This window comes from Podarcis filfolensis (genome assembly GCF_964270895.1).
Source record: "Podarcis filfolensis genome assembly, chromosome: 8".
NCBI lineage: Eukaryota > Metazoa > Chordata > Lepidosauria > Squamata > Lacertidae > Podarcis > Podarcis filfolensis.
In genome coordinates this window covers 73,485,518-73,506,735 of record NC_139611.1, presented here as the reverse complement: position 1 = coordinate 73,506,735, position 21,218 = coordinate 73,485,518, and the positions used below count along the sequence as shown (strand labels likewise).

The 21,218-nt window shown below is 43.7% G+C and overlaps 2 protein-coding genes and 1 long non-coding RNA gene across 4 annotated transcripts in view; 1 reads left to right on the top strand and 2 right to left on the bottom strand.

Annotated features, from left to right (window-relative positions):
* The window catches only part of LOC310769077 (peripheral myelin protein 22-like), a 43,526-nt gene extending 24,229 nt beyond the window's left edge, over positions 1-19,297 (bottom strand). The window contains exons 1-6 of one of the 2 annotated variants that reach the window (XM_083628164.1): positions 19,220-19,297; positions 8,251-8,438; positions 6,297-6,527; positions 4,810-4,956; positions 4,309-4,437; positions 3,465-3,980 (exon numbers count right to left, since the gene is read on the bottom strand). In XM_083628164.1, coding sequence (XP_083484290.1) covers positions 3,934-3,980; positions 4,309-4,437; positions 4,810-4,956; positions 6,297-6,477 — 504 coding nt within the window. In that variant the 5' untranslated portion in view covers positions 6,478-6,527; positions 8,251-8,438; positions 19,220-19,297 and the 3' untranslated portion in view covers positions 3,465-3,933. Of the gene's footprint in view, positions 1-3,464; positions 3,981-4,308; positions 4,438-4,809; positions 4,957-6,296; positions 6,528-8,250; positions 8,439-9,228; positions 9,325-19,219 lie in introns of those variants that run through there. The other variant, XM_083628163.1, reaches the window with a different exon arrangement.
* The window catches only part of LOC310769267, a 122,574-nt gene that overhangs the window by 26,253 nt on the left and 75,103 nt on the right, over positions 1-21,218 (top strand). The window lies entirely within an intron of this gene.
* Positions 12,467-21,218, bottom strand: part of LOC310769085 (lens fiber membrane intrinsic protein-like) — a 79,911-nt gene continuing 71,159 nt past the window's right edge. The window contains exon 5 of the mRNA XM_083628180.1: positions 12,467-12,647. Coding sequence (XP_083484306.1) covers positions 12,601-12,647 — 47 coding nt within the window. The 3' untranslated portion in view covers positions 12,467-12,600. The remainder of the gene's footprint in view (positions 12,648-21,218) is intronic.

Here is a 21,218-nt window from a genome sequence, read left to right as displayed (position 1 = left end):
AGATTTTGGATATTCTATCCAGATGGAGGTTTGGGAAAGATTGTGGTAAAAAGACTAAAAATTCACAGCCTGCTTTACAATAAAGGAAAATTTCATGAAAATGCTGTATAGGTGGTACATGACCCCCAGAAAATTGGCTAAAATATATAAATCAAAATCAAATGTTTGCTGGATGTGTAATCAAGGGGAAGGATCAATGTACGACATGTACATGCTTGGGATACAATATTTTGGAATACTGTCTATGATGAATTTTTAAAAATGTTTAGACAAACCTTTTGGGGGGGGGCTGTCCTTGAAGCCTTTCTCCTAGTCATTATGCGAATCAATATCCCAAAGCATAAGAAAAAGGTGTTCTTGTATGCTACAACCGCAGCAAGAATGTTAATTGCAAAGAATTGGAAAGGGGATACTACACCAACAAAGGGAGAATAGCAAAATGAACTGTGTGGATATTTGGCACTGGCAAAAATTAAAGTGGCAATAGGGTATCAACCCTACCAAAAACTTTAAAAGGAATGGGAATGTGTAAATAGCTATTTGGGAAAACATTGTTCCCAACACAACACAATTTCACCACAGAAACTATATTAGCATTTCAGCTTTCCCCAAGGTCTGGGGGTAGGGGGAATCTGAAATTCTTTAATCTGGATTCCACCCTGCCAGGTTCCTATCCAGGTACTGTGCTGGAAATGCAGAATTTCAAAGTTTTAAGTTTTAGGTCTCCTTCCAGATCAAGACAAAGCATTTAGTAGATTGCTGAAACAAGGGATCAAGGGAAAAGAAAAGAAAGTCTAAATGAAGTACCTAAATGAAATAATGTGTTGCCTAACAACTTTGTGCTGCTACCGCCGGGGCGAACGAAGGCTAACCGACACCCAGGGCGGAGAAACCACCGGGTGCACATGCATTGCGCCGCTACGTGAGAAGCATGTGTGGCGTCGCTATGTAGAGCGCATGTGTGGTGCCACTATGTACAGTGCATGTGTGCGACACCGTGCATGCGTTGTACATAGCGGTTTGCTGCCGGCGCCACCTGAACGCCACATGGGTGGTGGTCGGATCCTCTGCTTGCGCCTGCAGCTGTGAACGAAGGATCCTCCACATTTGGTGCGATGGTTGCTCACACTGCTGAGCCCAGGGGAGGCAGGGCGAGCACCCCACCGGGTCCCTTCTTGTCACCCTCCCCCCAGACATGGCACATGCCCCCCTTGTGACACCACTGGCTACCACCCCCTCCCACCCCCTCTGTAGGTATGTTGAGTCTGGTGCACAGATTTCTGGTTGAGTCTGGTGCACGTTTCATGGTGCACAGATCCAGAGGTTGGGAATGGGTCTCTAGGTGAGGCCCTCTGTTACTGCTTAGTGACGCCAACTCTGGTTGACAAGCTGGTGAATGATTTCTCCAAATGGGTCTCCTTTGCCTTTTGATGCTGTTTGCCTTCCATAGAGCAATAATAGAGGTCCAATCTGCATACAAATCCAGGACTACTTCACTTTCAAAAGTGGATCGAACAAATGTATCAGCAAAGTAGGCATCGTCGAAATTAGAACAAAGAAGTTTATATGTAGCCCAGTGCAAAAAATAAATAAATCGTTTTTAGTCCCTCTCATTTGTTCCCTGTATCAAAATTCACCAACCTTCAGCTACTGAAAATTTTCCATTTCCCTCCCGCATAAATCTAGAGAAGTTTAATCCCACCTGGCTCAGAATGCCTTCCTCTTTTCTTCAGGTGAAGTCTTCACTCTGGAACAAGGGCCAGACATGCTCTGACTCCACCACCCATGGGAGTGCACTTTTCCCCTCTGCAGAGGCGGGGGAAACTATTCGGAAGGTCCGCCCCCAGAGGCTGATGGATCCAGTGGGATTCCAAACGGTTTTGGGAGGTTTTCTGGCTGATATGACTGGCGCCCGTGTCGAAGCTCTGGGTGACCTCTGGAACACCTGAATGGCTTGGGCTATTGATATGATAACTCTGAAAGCCCTCTCCCACTTTGTTGAGCCGGAAACTGATTTACATCACAATTTTATTTCTTATTTATTTAAGACGTTCCTACACCGCTTAATCATTTACCTTTTCAAGCAGTGGGCATTTTTAAAAAACCAACTTACGGGATACAGGAACATCAAACAATAAAGATGTATCATAAAACCAGCCACTACCTTAAAATGCACAATGAAACAGTACTCCAGAGCTTAGGACGAGGAAACAAGCTGGGAAATGGCTTGAACGCAAGTGGAGGAAAGATCCATATGAATGCAACCAAACACTGGTAAGGTGTCCTCTATGCGGAAGCTTCATCTGTTGATTTCTGAACACAGAGGCAGCATTCATGACTACTCCAGAGCTTAGGACAAGGAAACAAGCTGGGAGACAGTTTGAACACAAGTGGAGGAAAGACCCGAACACTGGTAAGGGCTCATTATCGAGCCGACCTAGAGGCAGTGAAGGCAGCAAAGAAGGCACACATTGCTCCCTCCACTGCATCCTCATTATGTCACCAGGCAGAGCTTTTCTGGGGTGTATCCTGGCTCCAAGGAGGTGATAGAACCAACGGTAGCTCTTTGTGACTTGTTTGTGAAGCATTTTGAGAATAAAATCACTTGCATCCACCCAAATCTTGGCTCTGCTGTTATTGCAGATGAATCTCATTATGAGCGGCATCTGAATCTGCAGACATGTCCAGAGCGAAATCTACACTTGCTGTTTTCTGCAAATCAAACCACAGCTAAAGACACAGGAGGAAGCCAGGGCATTAATTCTTATCTCCCCCTGGCCAGCTGGCACTACTATAATTAGATCTAACTGCTAGGAGCAGGGTAAGGAGTGGAGGCAGTGGACCAGATGTCTGGCCCATCAGCTTGTGGTTCCCAAACCTGCTCAGATGCTTTCCTCATTGTAGCTTCTTTATTATAAAATCAGAGAATTGTAGAGTCATCTAGCCGCAAGGGTCATCTAGTCCAACCCCTGTAATCTTTGGCCCAAATGGGACTCGAACCTAAGACATTGAGATTAAGATTCTCATGCTCTACCAACTGTTCAGTTGAGTCAACATCAATACCCATTGGCTTGGGGGGGGGGGAGATTTTCATTAAAGCTTCGGGGGAGGGGACATAGAAAAAGCAATATACAACAGTTTCCATCAAATAAGTTTTTTTCAAAAATATTTGGAGGAATAAATAGGATGTGTGTGGGAACCTTCTGTTACAGAGAAAGTCACATCCAAGAAGACTGATTCAAATGCCAGAAGTACTGTGAATTTCAGACACAATGGAGATGAAAAGATTTGGATTATTATAGAATACACAGGAGGAAAGGACTAACAATAGGACCCATAAATGGGAGGAGGGAAGTCCAGGAGATTCTGTGGAATCTTATTTCTATATTGTATATTGATATGTTATTGTAAAATTTTAATTTGAAAAAACCAAATAAATAAATTTACAATATAATTATAATAACGTTCATCATCATTCTTAACTGGTAATAGCAGCATACATTAAGCAAATCATATTTTCCCTGCCAATTGGAGAAGTTCTGTTCTACACCGATCAGTAAATAACTTCCATTTTCTTAACCACTTTGCTGGACTTATAAAAATGTCAGTTTTGTCATTAAAGTTGCCAGACATTTCCCAGACATAGCAGGTATTCGGTTCATGTCAGAAGTGTAGATCTCAGCAAATTTCAGTAAAGATAGCTCAAAAACCCTTAGGGGTTTTGCAAAGAAAGATCAACAACTTTGGCTAAAAAGACAAACAAAAAGCCTCAACAACTTTGACAGAAGTTCAACACTTTTGTGTCCGGATTTTCACTTTTTGAAATATGGCAGCCCTACATTATATTCGATTCCCCCCAGCTCCAACTCGCCCCAGTGCAGGCTGGGTCTGTGTGCCCCAGGTGTCATCTGAAGTGGAGGCACAGCCTTTTCTTCATGCTCCTGTTGACACAGCCCTATCCAAGGCGAAAGCCAGCCCACCTGTCAGGAGAGAAAAGGGGCTGGTTAGGGCAACAGGGGGAGCAGAATAAAACTCCATCCAAGATATCTGGACTGCTGAGCTCGTTTCCTAATCAGTGAGATCCCAAATTGCCGTTCTAGAAGGCAAAAATATATTCTCTTCCACAGAACTACATGGTGCATTTTGAATCTTCTGCAGGGAATACACACCTGCTTTCAACTGTGTTCAAATGGACACACTGTAGAGAAGCCCCAAACTGTTCTGAGCTAAATAACGCAGCAGACTACTCTACACAAAGGTAAACCTTTAAATAAAGATGTACATTTCCAGCATTCGACAAATACTCACCAGTTATAAGGAAGAGAGGAAAGGTCACCCAGCCCAAGCCAAAAGACCATCCATAATACCAGGTAGAACTGCTGATTGCTGCCGCTGTACGCCCTGTGAAGATGGCCATGGCAATCAGGACGCAACCAGCTAGGAAGAAAAAAATACGTCAGGATATCAAGTTACTTGTTAATTAAATCCTTGATGCTGAGCTGGAAGCTGCAGTTAGTGCAAAATGGAGAGGATCAACTATTCACTTGGGGTGGAATATGACCAACATATATACTGCGGCTGAAAGAAATGCACTGGCTGCCAATCAGCCCCTGTACAAGGTTCAAAATTAGTGTACAAAGCCCTATACAGTCGTACCTTGGTTGTCAAAGGGAATCTGTTCAACTTCCAAAAACACTGGACAACCAAGACACGGCTTCCGATTGGCTGCAAGTGTCTACAGCTCTGATTTCTGGGGTTTCAGGGGCTTGGGCTTAGTGTGGACGCAGATGCTCAGAACCCCCATGATACCTGCAACAAGGCTGGCTTTAGCGGAGTTCTTGGTCTTGGAGATGAAGCCAAGTTGGAAGGAAAAGAAGTTGCAACAAAGGCCAATGCAAGAGATGGCTCCAGCAATCATCCCGAAGAACATGAAGGCTCGGGTAGCATGGTAGAAACCTTTTGGGAAGGAAGGAAGAGAAAGAAAAAAGGTTAAATGCATCTGTGGGATTTGACAATAGCCCTGCAGACATCCCATGTACTGTAATACTTTCCACCAGGGATGGGTAGATCAGTTTTTATCTGACACATATCAGTTTTGCATGCTCTCTGTCCTGTTTCAGAATTAATCTGTATTTTTTTAATAGAAAAGTCAAAATAAATATTCATATTTAAAGGAATCTACAACAAAAAGTATTTAAATGCCTTGAGGGCACGATTTCCTGGTGGTGCTTCTACTCCTACCTGCTTGGTCAGTCCTGAAAGGGGGGATGTCACCAGTGGTGGCTGATGCATATGAGTACTAGTAGGGCAGATGGCAGGAAGACCAATAGTAAGTCTAGCAAGAGGGAATGTCAGACACAGCCAACCCGTGGTAGGTGGGTGTTGGCTGAAAGCAGACAGACGTTGGTGGACCAATGCTCCATTTCCCCTAATGGGCTGGCCTCCTATTACTCAGCACCATGGTTACTGGCCTGTTGCATAACCCACTGCCCTCCACAGGGGTTAATTCTTTCCCCCATGCTGGTTCATATCTCTGTTAAGCTGCTGAGAGATGCCATCAGGAGATGAAACTGGTTTAGTCTGTATTGTTCTAAGTACCCTTTGAAGCTTATCATAGGTTTGCCAACTTGAAGACTAGCTGTGGTAGGGAAACATCTCTTCTGTGCAACTTGCCCAACGCCACCCATCTTCTCCTGCAATGCACAGCTTTGCAGAACAGAAAAAAACACACCCAATTCACACTGAGTGGCATCGGGGCCCAGTAAACCTGCCAAGAGCACAGTGCAAATTGAGTGTGCAGTCCAAAGCACTCCCAGGATCCTTTGCAACATGCAAGGTTGTATATAAGGTAGGGGCGTCTTGGCAGACAAAAAAAATTGGCTTCCTGACAACATATATTAAAAATCAGAGGCAAGGGGGGTTTTATGTGGAAAGTGGGAACTCATCTACACTGGTCAATTATAACGTTAAAAATGTCTTCTTAAAATGTGACACGAGAGGGCACTGTAGAGCAGTGATCCATCGTCAATGGTAAACAGCATTGAGAGCTATATTTTTTATAGTGTTTTTATAGCATTTTTCATATCTGCGTAGATCCCGCCTAAGTGGTAAGAACTACCATCTCCTTTTAATTTTTAGCTACCCATCCACAGCAGCCATTTTGTGCTGGCACCCAGGGTTGAGGAAGGATCAACTAGGTCCCCCACTGCTGCATACCTTAGAAATGAACATCAGTTCAATCTGCTTTGGAATACCACACCTTAAATACTCCTAGCACAAGACAGAGAAGAGCTTACCTTGTACGGCATTAATCGAAGGTGAGTAACAAGTATAGATCGAAATGACAGGGCCGCAAGCTACCCAGAGGCCACTGTTTGCATTGTCACTTTGCAGCCAGTAGTCTGAGCCCAGGGCAATGAGGAGGAGGAGAAGGCTCATGAAAGCACAAACCACAGCGCTGATCTGTAGGATATGCATTGTGAGAACGGTCAGATCTGTGACTGAGGAGCACAATAGGGATGATGAACCTGGGGAAAGGAGACATCCACATTATTCCACACCAGTTGCAGTTTGTGTTCAGGTGTGCTTTGAAGATGCACATGTGCTCAGAGGCCTGCAGCAGATTTTGCTGTCCTGGACAGAAGAGGTTTTCAGGCTGCGCAGACTATGACAGGCATTTAGAATTTATATGTTCTGGGTTCTGAGGGCAGTTTGCAAATTAAAAAAACCCTGGGACCTCCTTCCCTGCCCTGTTCTCATAAAGCGTATATATTATACATAATGTGTATTGCTTAGTGCAATACACTTTATGTATAATATGTAAAGTTCACATCCGCTTTCCAGAAACAGCTACAAGCTGCACAAGGGAGGAAGCAGGCAGTGGCAGATACAGAGAGGCAACAGGGTGCTCCCTCACCACTGCCGCCATCACTCGGGACAAGTGCCAGCTCATTCTCCTTCCTGACCTCAGTGGTGGCAGCACTGGCAGGGGAAATAGGGACAATGTGGGATGAAATCAGTAGCCAGGCAAGGCAAGAAACCATGAATTAAATATAAATCATTAACAGATATAAAGGAAAGAGGGGGCTTCGCCTTGCCAGATCTGAAACTCTATTATGAAGCCTCATGTTTATGTTGAATAAAAGAATGGATGACATTGAAAAATACAGATATATTGGACAAAGAAGGATGGGACAATAGATACGGATGGCATGTTAGATGGCACACATATCTAGGTTACGATAAAGCAAAAGTACACAGGGAGATTTAAACCATATAATTCAAAAATCTCTATACACAGTATAGAGATGAAGGCCTTTTCGGTAAAGAGAAAAAATATGGAACCAAATTGGGCAACATATAAAGAAGAACAAAACCAGTTAAAACTGGAGAATTTTGAAGCTATTAGAAATTATTGTACGGATTGGTTACAATATCATCAATTAAATGAGCTGTTTAAATTAGAAAAAAAATGGATTTGAAAATGAGATATATCAAAATTAGAAAAGGAATTATTACAGAAAAAAAGGAAAATATCATCAAAAACATATAGATTATTGCTGGATTGGGAAGTAGAGGACGAATAGATCAAAGAAGTGATGATCAAATGGGCAAAAGATTTTGGATATCATTTCCAGATGGAGGATTGAGAAAGACTGTAGCAAAAAGACTAAAAATTCACAGCCTGCTATAGAATAAAGGAAAATTTCATGAAAAGGTTGTATAGTGGTACTTGACCTCCAGAAAATTGGCTAAAATCTATAAATCAAAATCAAACGTTGGTGGATGTGTAATCAGGGGGAAGGAACAATGTACCACATGTGGTGGGGTTGTGATAAAATCAAAATATTTTGGAATACTGTCTATGACAAATTTTAAAAAATGTTTAGACAAACATTTGGGAAAACAAACAAACCCTGAAGCCTCTGTCCTAGGCATTACGTGAATCAATATCCCAAAGGATAAGAAAAATGTGTTCTTGTATGCTACAACTGCAGCAAGAATGTTAATTGCAAAGAATTGGAAAGGGGAGACGACACCAACAAAGGGAGAATAGCAAAATAAACTGTGTGAATATTTCCAATTGGCAAGAATGACAGCGGCAATAAAGTATCAACCCTACCAAAAACTATAAAAAGAATGGGAATGTGTAAATTGCTATTATGTGTTGAATAAATTTCACAAAGTCACAATTTAGATAGATATGTTACATATTTTGTGAACCATATGCATACCAGACATGTTCTTTACCTCTATTTTTTCAGTCCTCTCTTTTTGCCTTTTTTGGTTTCCCTGTTGCCCTGTTATTGAAAGGACACAGATTAGTGACAGGCTCTAGCTTATATGGCCGTCTCCTCCTGTGTTCTGTAACTTTGTCTTTGTCTCCAGACATGAGTGAGCAATTGTGTCCTCAATGCTGAAGCTTCATCTGTTGATTTCTGAACACAGAGGCAGCATTCATGAGTATTAGGCACTGACAGTTACAACATACATGCTCCTTTTCCAGGGAAAACTTGCTCTTTTGCTTTAAATCTGAGCAAACGGCAAAACGGCAATCCAAAGAAAAACCAAATTGCTGTTTGCTCTGTTTGAAGGCTAAAGAGTTGTTTTCCCCAGGGGAAAGCCGGAGGACAAGAGGAAGTGTGGATAAACCCTCAGTTTTGCTGGATTGAACCTTGGTATTTAAGCTTTCTATCAACCTATCTATCTGAGACTGGTGGCTTTGCCTATTTCCAATGCATGGCAGCTTCATGGGCACTTAAGAGATCCATTCTGTCCCATTTTCTGTAGATAACAAAAACCAGCAACATTTCACATCTAAGTTGTATACCCTTTCCCCTAAAGTACACATTTTGTACTCATCCATCCCACCCAACCAAATATACATTCTGAAATGGCTCTGAAATGCATGTCTGCTGTAAAATGCACATTTTTGTACTGGAACCGAGCCACAAAATTCAAAGACATGTCTAATCCAATGGCTAGCTGTGCTCCAATCTGCATACAAATCCAGGACTGCTTCACTTTAAAAAGTGGATCAAACAAATGTATCAGCAAAGTTGGCATCGTCGAAATTAGAACAAAAAGTTTATATGTAGTCCAGTGCAAAAATAAAATAAATTGCTATTAGTCCCTCTCATTTGTTCCCTGTATCAAAATTCACCAACCTTCAGCTACTGAAAAATTTCGCTTTCCCTCCCGCTTAAATCTAGAGAAGTTTAATCCCACCTGGCTCAGAATGCCTTCCTCTTTTCTTCAGGTGAAGTCTTCACTCTGGAACAAGGGCCAGACATGCTCTGACTCCACCACCCATGAGAGTGCACTTTTCCCCTCTGCAGAGGCGGGGGAACCTATTCGGAAGGTCCGCCCCCAGAGGCTGATAGATCCAGTGGGATTCCAAATGGTTCTGGGAGGTTTTCTGGCTGCTATGACTGGCGCCCATGTCGAAGCTCTGGGTGACCTCTGGAACACCTGAATGGCTCGGGCTATTGACACGATCGCTCTGAGCGCCCTCTCCCACTTTGTGAAGCCCGTTTGGCCCCCTGGTATACTCCAGAGCTTAGGACGAGGAAACAAGCTGGGAAATGGCTTGAACGCAAGTGGAGGAAAGATCCATATGAATGCAACCAAAAACTGGTAAGGTGTCCTCTATGCGGAAGCTTCATCTGTTGATTTCTGAACACAGAGGCAGCATTCATGACTACTCCAGAGCTTAGGACAAGGAAACAAGCTGGGAGACAGTTTGAACACAAGTGGAGGAAAGACCCGAACACTGGTAAGGGCTCATTATCGAGCCGACCTAGAGGCAGTGAAGGCAGCAAAGAAGGCACACATTGCTCCCTCCACTGCATCCTCATTATGTCACCAGGCAGAGCTTTTCTGGGGTGTATCCTGGCTCCAAGGAGGTGATAGAACCAACAGTAGCTCTTTGTGACTTGTTTGTGAAGCATTTTGAGAATAAAATCGCTTGCATCCACCCAAATCTTGGCTCTGCTGTTATAGCAGATGAATCTCATTATGAGCGGCATCTGCATCTGCAGACATGTCCAGAGCGAAATCTACACTTGCTGTTTTCTGCAAATCAAACCACAGCTAAAGACACAGGAGGAAGCCAGGGCATTAATTCTTATCTCCCCCTGGCCAGCTGGCACTACTATAATTAGATCTAACTGCTAGGAGCAGGGTAAGGAGTGGAGGCAGTGGACCAGATGTCTGGCCCATCAGCTTGAGGTTCCCAAACCTGCTCAGATGCTTTCCTCATTGTAGCTTCTTTATTATAAAATCAGAGAATTGTAGAGTCATCTAGTCGCAAGGGTCATCTAGTCCAACCCCCTGCAATCTTTGGCCCAAATGGGAATCGAACCCAAGACCTTGAGATTAAGAATCTCATGCTCTACCTACTCTTCCGCTGAGTCAACATCAATACCCATTGGCTTTTGGGGGGCAGGGAGATTTTCATTAAGCATGTGTGGTGGATATTTGTTTTTCCCAAATACTTCCATTTGACGTAAATTTAGAAAGCTTACTCAAGGTGCCTCCAGACTGTGTACCCTAAATTTGAGGTTGCATATAAATAATGTGGGTTAAAGCCATCTATTACCCTGGGACAACAAATCCATTTTTTTAAAAATATATATAAAGGAATCAGAGTTATAGCCAATGTTAATCTACTAACATAGGCTCATTAATTTCGATGAATCTACTCTGAATGGAATTCAGTGGGGTACAACCCAGACTTTGTGTGATTGGGGAGGAGTGCTGGGAAATGCATTGACAAGTGAGAAATGAGTGAGTTATTACTGGGAACACATATAAACACTTGACAAACAAATCAGGGCGAAGGCAGGATGAATGCTTGTTGTAATATGACTCCCCAAGAAAGATCAGGATGGATGTTGAATGATCTAACCTCCACATAAGTTTTTTTGCAGGAATATTGGGAGGAATAAATAGGCTGTGTGTGGGAACCTTCTGTTAAAGAGAAAGTCACATCCAAGAACAACTGCTTTTCTCCCAAAATTTGCATGGGGGAGAGAAAGAGCCACATATCAAGGGATGGAGAAGAGACAGGTTCCATTGCTTCCTATGACTTTGCAGGGAAGTCTGCTGGGAGCAGACTTTTAATTAGACCTCTTGATTCTAAATCCAAACCCACACTTCCACCCTTATAACCAGGCTGTCTTTTAGGCTTCAGAATCTGTGTCTGTGTGTGTGTGTGTGTGTGTGTGTGTGTGTGTATTCTTCTCCCGCCAATTGGAGAAGTCCTGTTCTACAGCAACCTCCCAGAACAAATCAGGGCGAAGGCAGGATGAATGCTTATTGTAATATGACTCCCCAAGAAAGATCAGGATAGATGCTGAATGATCTAACCTTCACATAAGTTTTCTGCAAGTATATTGGGAGGAATAAATAGGCTGTGTGTGGGAACCTTCTGTTAAAGAGAAAGTCACATCCAAGAAGACTGATTCAAATGCCAGAAGAACTGCTTTTCTCCCAAAACTTGCATGGGGGAGAGAAAGAGCCACATATCAAGGGATGGAGAAGAGAGAGGTTCCATTGCTTGCTATGACTTTGCAGGGAAGTCTGCTGGGAGCAAAATTGGACCTCTTGATTCTAAATCCAAACCCATGCTTCCACCATCATAACCAGGCTATACGAAACATAGAGGCATATCATTTAATTCATAGACCATCTTTTCAGCTTGATGAATAGAAGATGCCGGGCTTACTCATTCCTTATCTTTAACCCAGCTACTGAAGGAATAATAATATTGTTCATCATTATGGCAGATCAAGTTGATGGACTATGCCAAAATGGCAAAAATGACTGGAAGGATCAGAAATCAGGAAGACCAAAATTGTAATAAGGAATGGGGGAAATTTATAATCTATATTAAAAACTATTGTAAACAGCTAAAAATAATAATTAATGGGATTGGAATAACAGTTGTAGTTTAATGCTGAATTTTGGACACAAGGAAGATGCAAAACATTTGGATTATTATAGAATACGCAGGAGGAAAGGACTAACAATAGGACCCACAAATGAGTGGAGGGAACTCCAGGAGATTCTGTGGAATCTTATTTCTATATTGTATATTTATATGTTATTGTAAATTTTTAATTTGAAAAAACAAAATAAATAAATTTACATAATAATTATAATAATGTTCATCATCATTCTTAACTGGTAATAGCAGCATATGTTAAGCTAATTTGATACTTTAATCATCCTTCCCCCACCAATTGGAGTTTCTTAACCACCTTGCCAGACTTATAACAATATCAGTTTTGTCATTAAAGTTGCCATACATCTGGAATTTCCCAGACATAGCAGGTATTTGGTTCATGTCAGAAGTGTAGATCTCAGCAAATTTCAGTAAAGATAGCTCAAAAACCCTTAGGGATTTTGCAAAGAAAGATCAACAATTTTGGCCAAAAAGACAAAACAGAAGTTCAACAACTTTTGTGTCCGGATGTTCACTTTTTGAAATATGGCAGCCCTACATTATATTCAGTTTCCCCCAGCTCCAACTCGCCCCAGTGCAGGCTGGGTCTGTGTGCCCCAGGTGTCATCTGAAGTGGAGGCACAGCCTTTTCTTCATGCTGCTGTTGACACAGCCCTATCCAAGGCGAAAGCCAGCCCACCTGTCAGGAGAGAAAAGGGGCTGGTTAGGGCAACAGGGGGAGCAGAATAAAACACCACCCAAGATATCTGGACTGCTGACCTCGCTTCCTCATCCGTGAGGTCACAAACTTGCCGTTCTAGAGGGCAAAAATATATTCTCTTCCACAGAACTACATGGTGCATTTTGAATCTTCTACAGGGAACACACACCTGCTTTCAACTGTGTTCAAATGGACACACTGTAGAGCAGCCCCAAACTGTTCTGAGCTAAATAACGCAGCAGACTACTCTACACAAAGGTAAACCTTTAAATAAAGATGTACATTTCCAGCATTCGACAAATACTCACTAGTTATAAGGAAGAGAGGAAAGGTCGCCCAGCCCAAGCCAAAACCCCATCCATAAGGGGCAATTCCTCCTGTCTGCCCTGTGAAGATGGCCATGGCAATCATGACACAAAGAGCTAGGAAGAAAAAATACATCAGGATATCAAGTTACTTGTTACTTGCTGAGCTGGAAGCTACAGTTAGTGCAAAATGGAGAGGATCAACTACTCATTGGAGTGGAATATGACCAACATATATACTGCAGCTGAAAGAAATGCACTGGCTGCCAATCCACCACTGTGCAAGGTTCAAAATTAGTGTACAAAGCCCTATACAGTCGTACCTTGGTTGTCAAAGGGAATCTGTTCCGGAAGTACGTTCAACTTCCGAAAACTTTCGACAACCAAATCACGGCTTCTGATTGGCTGCAAGTGCTTCCTGCACTCAATCGGAAGCTGCAGGAGCCGCGCCAGACTTTCGGCTTCCAACGAACGTTTGCAAACTGGAAGTTTGCAAATTCCTCATCCCACTTGGCTGTGGCAGCATGAGATGAAAGGGGGAAGGTTTTAGAAGCATGCCATACTCAAGAAGGGAAGTGTGGTTTTCATTCAATGGAAGCCACTGCTCCCCACAGTGTGGCTTTTGAAGCAAATCCACACAGCTGCTTTCTAACTCCAACATAGCAAGTGGAAAGCAGCTGCCCTGGCGGGGCTATGAAAGCCCTTACATCCCCCTCCCTATCTTTTGTAACTCTGAAACTGGAGGTGGAGAGTGGGGAGGGCATTGCCTTGCACCCTTAATCATATCCATCAATTTCAGTGGGTCTATTCTGAGTATAACTTAGTTCTGACAATAGTGTTTTGTGAAATCGGGTTTTCCTTCCAGAGAGCATGCGTTGTGGTGAAGTCACCACAACTGACTCTCTGTTTCTGGGCTGGCTATGTTTGGACTGCCACAGCTACCCAATTGGTCCCTTGGAAGCATGGGACCTGTTCCAGCCAATGGGGTTGCAGAAATTGCTTCCAAGGGATAAATATATATCACTGCACATTGTGTTGAGATTCTTCTGTTTCGTTTCATCCACTGGATCACCCGCCCACCCTCCCTATACAGTGGTACCTCGGGTTAAGAACTTAATTCGTTCTGGAGGTCCGTTAACCTGAAACTTTTCTTAACCTGAAGCACTGCTTTAGCTAATGGGGCCTCCCGCTGCCACCACACCGCCACCACACGATTTCTGTTCTCATCCTGAAGCAAAGTTCTTAACACAGGGTACTATTTCTGGGTTAGCGGGGTACTGATTTCTGGGGTTTCAGGGGCTTGGGCTTAGTGTGGACGCAGATGCTCAGAACCCCCATGATACCTGCAATGAGGCTAGCTATAGCTGAGCTCTTGGTCTTGGAGATGGAGCGAAGTTGGAAGGAAAAGAAGTTGCCACAAAGGCAAATGCAAGAGATGGCTCCAGCAATCACCCCAAAGAACATGAAGGTTCGAGTAGCATCGAGGTAAGCTTTCAGGAAGGAAGGAAGAGAAAGAAAAAAGGTTAAATGCATCTGTGGGATTTGACAATAGCCCTGCAGACATCCCATGTAATACTTTCCACCAGGGATGGGTAGATCAGTTTTTATCTGACACATGATCAGTTTTGCATGCTCTCTGTCCTGTTTCAGAATTAATCTGTGTTTTTTAATAGAAAAGTCCAAATAAGTATTCGCATTTAAAGGAATCTCCAACAACACAAAAGTATTTAAATACATTGAGGGCACGATTTCCTGGTAGTCTGTAGTAGCTGAAGCTGGGTGCAGGGCAGTGAGTCAAGTGAAGTCAGGAACAGGCATACAAGCAGGGAACCAGGGTGGGTCAGGAGCTCAGGCAAGAAAGCAGGACAGGATTCAGGCAGGAACTAGCAACCAACAATGTTGCTCCTGCAGTTTGGGACTGGGGCTGGCTGGCTTTTATCTGCAGCTCAGGAGAGGCTGGAGGGTTACTGGACCCAGAGGCAACCTCAGCTTCCTCTGACGGGGCCGAGAGTGGAGCACCTGCAGGCAATAGGTCCTCCATCACCTCAGGAGCCAGAGCAGACTCAGCTGATGCCTGCACCTGAGGATCCAGCACAGGCGAGGACCCTTCAGGCTCATGCCCCAGCCCTGGCTCAGCTGGTTCTGGAGGCGGGGAATCCTGTGCAGGCTGGGATCCCTCAGGCTCAGCATCCGAGTCCGAATCCCAGGCCATCACAGTGCAATCCAAAGCACTCCCAGGATCCTTTGCAACATGCAAGGTTGTATATAAGGTAGGGGCTTCTTGGCAGACAAAAAAAAATGGCTTCCTGACAACATATATTAAAAATCAGAGGCAAGAGGGGTTTTTTTGTGGAAAGTGGGGACTCATGTACACTGGTCAATTATAACGTTAAAAATATGTTCTTAAAATGTGACACGAGAGGGCACCGTAGAGCAGTGATCCGTCGTCAATGGTAAACAGCATTGGGAGCTATGTTTATTATAGTGTTTTTATAGCATTTTTCATATCTGTGTAGATCCAGCCTCAGTGGTAAGAACTACCATCTCCTTTTAATTTTTAGCTACCCATCCACAGCAGCCATTTTGTGCTGGCACCCAGGGTTGAGGAAGGATCAACTGGGGCCCCCACTGCTGCATACCTTAGAAATGAAGATCAGTTCAATCAGCTTTGGAATACCGCACCTTAAGTACTCCTAGCACAAGACAGAGAAAAACTTACCTGGTACTTCAAGTATAAATAATGAAAGACAAGTATTCAGCGGAAACTTAATACGGCAATCTACCCAGAGGCCACTGTTCTCCTTGTCACTTTGCATCCAGTAGTCTGAGCCCAGGGCGATGAGGAGGAGGAGAAGGCTGATGAAAGCACAAATCACAGCGCTGATCTGCAGTATATGCATTGTGAGAACGGTCAGATCTGAGACTGAGGAGCACAATAGGGATGATGAACCTGGGGAAAGGAGACATCCACATTATTCCACATAAGTTGCAGTTTGTGTTCAGGTGTGCTTTAAAGATGCACATGTGCTCAGAGGCCTGCCGCAGATTGTGCTGTCCTGGACAGAAGAGGTTTTCAGGCTGCGCAGACTATGACAGGCATTTAGAATTTATATGTTCTGGGTTCTGAGGGCAGTTTGCAAATTAAAAAAACCCTGGGACCTCCTTCCCCACCCTGTTCCCCACCTGCAGCGGCAGACACAGAGAGGCAACGGGGTGCTCCCTCACCACTCCCGCCATCACTCGAGACAAGCGCCAGCTCATTCTCCTTCCTGAGCTCAGTGGTGGCAGCACTGGCAGGGAAAATAGGGACAATGTGGGATCAAATCAGTAGCCAGGCAAGGCAAGAAACCATAAATTAAATATAAATCATTAACAGATATAAAGGAAAGAGGGGGCTTCGCCTTGCCAGATCTGAAACTCTATTATGAAGCCTCATGTTTATGTTGACTAAAAGAATGGATGACATTGAAAAATACAGATATATTGGACAAAGAAGGATGGGACAACAGATACGGATGGCATGTTGGATGGCACGCATATCTAGGTTACGATAAAGCAAAAGTACATAGGGGTATTTTAAACCATGTAATTCAAAAATCTCTATGCACAGTATGGGTCAGATATAAAGACTTTGTATATATAAAGACACCTTGGTGGCTTTCACCAATGGAGGCCTTTACAGTAAAGAGAAAGAAATATGAAACCAAATTAGGCAACATATAGAGAAATTCTAAAAGAAGAACAAATCCAATTAAAACTGGGGGGGGGATTGAAGTAATTAGACATTATTGCATGGACTGGTTACAATATCATCAATTAAATGATGTGTTTAAATTAGATAAGAAAATTGGATTAGAAAAACAAATATCAAAATTAGAAAAGGAATTATTACAGAACAAAAGGAAAATATTATCAAAAACATATAGAATATTGTTGGATTGGGAGGTAGAGGATGGGGAGATCAAAGAAGTGATGATCAAATGGGCAAAAGATTTTGGATATCCTATCCAGATGGAGGATTGGGAAAGATTGTGGCAAAGTCACAATTTAGATAGATAAGTTTTATATTTTGTAACATAAAGATAATAAAGTTAAACAACACAATAGAAAAGAAAAACAAGATGGAAGATGCTGTAATGAGGTGGTGGGAAGTCACTGGGGAAGAATTATGAAAAATATCTTCTTTATAAATATGTATAGTATGTGTTAAAAATAAGAATTCGACTATGTATATGACTAACAATGGAAAAATCTAATAAAAAGCATTTTAAAAAACAAAACAAACAACTCAGTAGCCATGTTTCCAGGATTCCAGGATTGTCCCTGGACAACTGGGGCACTTGGAAGGTATGGTGGTGCTGGAAAAGAGCCTGGAAAGCCTTTGCCCATCAGTGTAGACCAGGGGTAGTGAACTTTTTTATACCTACCACCCACTAATGCATCTTTCTTGATGGTAAAATTTTCTTACCGCCCACCAGTGCTCGATGGAAGGATTCAGCTTGTGCCATAGAACCCCCTACCACCCACCTAGAATCCTGAAACGCCCACTAGTGGCACCGCTCAAACGCCACATGGGTGGTGGTGGGATCCTTGACTTGCATCTGCAGTTGTGAATGGAAGATTCTCCACATGCGGCGGCAGCACGATGGCTGCTTGCACCGCCAAACTCGGGGGGTGGCGGGGCAAGCTCCCCACCGGGTGCCTTCTTGTCACTCCCCCCAGACATGGCACCCAAGGTGCTCCATCCCCCCGCCCCCCTTGCGACACCACTGGCTACCACCACCTCCCTTCCCCAACCCCTCTTTAGGTTTGTTCAGCCTGATGGCACACCAACGTTTGCTGGTGCACGGATCCAGAGGTTGGGAATGGGTCTCTAGGTGTGGCCCTCTGTTACTGCCTAGTAACTCCAGCTCTGGTTGCCTTGCCGGTGACTAATTAACCTATACGATTTCTCCAAATGGGTCTCCTTCGCTTTTTGATGCTTGTTGCCTGCCATAGAGCAATAACCGAAGAAATACATTTGTGAGTTTTTGAAGCACTTTTATAACTTTGCATGCAGCTGAATGAGCAGTGATAGGGGCTGTTGGCGGTTTCGTATGCCTTGCTCCCATAATCATTGACAGATATTTTAAGAAAAGAATTCTATGCCTGGTCTGGTCTGGGGAGTTGCAGTGTCAATCATGCACACGCACGCACACACCTGCTCTCCTTCCCTCTTTCTTCCTTCATTTCACACCCCTATTGCCTCAAACTACAATCGCCTAGGCTAACCTAGCCATGCCCCACTTTGTCTCCAGACATTAGTGTGCAATTGTGTCCTCAATGCTGATGCTTCATCTGTTGATTTCTGAACACAGAGGCAGCATTCATGAGTATTAGGCATTGACGGTTACAACATACATGGACTTGTGTCTGGTTCCTCTCTAAAAGCTTTATATCCTCTTCCCATGACTGCATCTTGCCGAGCGAAATATGCCTTAGGTCTGATTCAGATGGCCGTTTCTTTCCCCGCTCCTTTTCCAGGGAAAACGTGCTCTTTTGCTTTAAATCTGAGCAAGCAGCAAAACGGCAATCCAAAAAAAAAACCCAAATTGCTTTTTCCTCTGTTTGAAGGCTAAAGAGTTGTTTTTCCCAGGGGAAAGCCGGAGGACAAGAGGAAGTGTGGATAAACCCTCAGTTTTGCTGGATTGAACCCCTTGGTATTTAAGCTCTCTATCAACCTATCCATCTGGGAATGGTGGCTTTGCCTATTTCCAATGCATGGCAGCTTCATGGGCACTTAAGAGATCCATTCTGTCCCATTTTCTGTAGATAACAAAAACCAGCAACATTTCACATCTAAATTGTATGCCCTTTCCCCTAAAGTACACATTTTGTACTCATCCATCCCACCCAACCAAATACACATTCTGTATGCTCTGAAATGCATGTCTGCTGTAAAATGCACATTTTTGTACTGGAACCGAGGCACAAAATTCAAAGACATGTCTAATCCAATGGATAGCTGTGCTCTAATCTGCATACAAATCCAGGACTGCTTCACTTTAAAAAGTGGATCAAACAAATGTATCAGCAAAGTTGGCATCATCGAAATTAGAACAAAAAGTTTATATGTAGTCCAGTGCAAAATAAAATAAATTGCTATTAGTCCCTCTCATTTGTTCCCTGTATCAAAATTCACCAACCTTCAGCTACTGAAAAATTTCGCTTTCCCTCCCGCTTAAATCTAGAGAAGTTTAATCCCACCTGGCTCAGAATGCCTTCCTCTTTTCTTCAGGTGAAGTCTTCACTCTGGAACAAGGGCCAGGCATGCTCTGACTCCACCACCCATGGGAGTGCACTTTTCCCCTCTGCAGAGGCGGGGGAACCTATTCGGAAGGTCCGCCCCCAGAGGCTGATGGATCCAGTGGGATTCCAAATGGTTCTGGGAGGTTTTCTGGCTGATATGACTGGCACCCATGTCAAAGCTCTGGCTGACCTCTGGAACACCTGAATGGCTCGGGCTATTGACACGATCGCTCTGAGCGCCCTCTCCCACTTTGTGGAGCCCGTTTGCCCCCCTGTTATACTCCAGAGCTTAGGACAAGGAAACAAGCTGGGAAATGGCTTGAACCCAAGTGGAGGAAAGATCCATATGAATGCAACCAAACACTGGGACGCGGGTGGCGCTGTGGGTTAAACCACAGAGCCTAGGACTTGCCGATCAGAAGGTCGGCGGTTCAAATCCCCGCGACGGGGTGAGCTCCCGTTGTTCGGTCCCTGCTCCTGCCAACCTAGCAGTTCGAAAGAACCTCAAAGTGCAAGTAGATAAATAGGTACCACTCCGGTGGGAAGGTAAACAGCGTTTCCGTGCGCTGTTCTGGTTCGCCGTGAAGCGGCTTAGTCATGCTGGCCACATGACCCGGAAGCTGTACGCCGGCTCCCTCAGGCAATAAAGCGAGATGAGCACTGCAACCCCAGAGTTGGTCATGACTGGACCTAATGGTCAGGGGTCCCTTTACCTTTACCTTAGAGGCAGTGAAGGCAGCAAAGAAGGCATACTTTGCTGCCTCCATTGCATCCTCATTATGTCATCTGGGTTGTATGGGGCCTTTTACATCCTGGCCCAAAGGAGGTGATAGAACCAAAGGTAGCTCTTTGTGACTTGTTTGCAAAGCATTTTGAGGATAAAATCCCTTGCATCCACCAAAATCTTGGCTCTTCTGTTATAGCAGATGAATCTCTTTATGAGTAGCATCTACATCTGCAGAATATGTGCAGATTGAAATCTACACTTGCTGGTTGCTGCAGCTCAAACCACAGGAGGAAGCCAGGGCATTAATTCTTATCTCCCCCTGGCCAGCTGGCATTACTATAATTAGATCTAACTGCTAGGAGCAGGGTAAGGAGTGGAGGCAGTGGACCAGATGTCTGGCCCATCAGCTTGAGGTTCCCAAACCTGCTCAGATGCTTTCCTCATTGTAGCTTCTTTATTATAAAATCATAGAATTGTAGAGTCATCTAGCCGCAAGGGTCATCTAGTCCAACCCCCTGTAATCTTTGGCCCAAATGGGACTCGAACCCAAGACCTTGAGATTAAGATTCTCATGCTCTACCAACTGTTCAGCTGAGTCAAGATTAAGCCCCATTGGCTTTTCTTTCTTTTTTTTTTTAAAGGTTTTCATTAAAGATTGCGTGGGGGGGGGACATAGAGAAAGCAATACGCAACAGTTTCCATCAAATATGAAGCATCTTTTTTAAACATAAGAATGAAAAGAAGGAAAAGAAACAAGAAACAAGAAAAGAAAGGGGTTGGGAAGACTTTTGGTGCTCAGTCTATCAGCTTTACAGGCTTATGCAAAACCCTTGCTCCACAATAACGCTCAACTCTGCTACTTTCCGTACTTTTTAGTTGTCAAACCCAGATATCACAAGTTCATTTTCCTTTTCATGCAAAAAGTCCATAAGGGTTTTCCAATCATGAGATTATTCCCCACTGCTGAGGAACAAGTGAGCCACCCCAACCTCTGCCACCACCCATTGCTAAATATTGTTGTTACTGTTTGTCAGAGTAATTAGGCTCTGCTAATTGTATCCTTTTAAGAAATGGAAAACAGCACACTTGAACATGACTAATGAGTGAGTCATCGAGGCTTGATCCATAGCTGTAATGGAAAAAAACTGACAAAAGAAGGCAGAAAGAATGAAAAAACAAATTCTAGTGACTCATTCCATGAACACTGGAAAAGAAACCCAGCCAGATGGG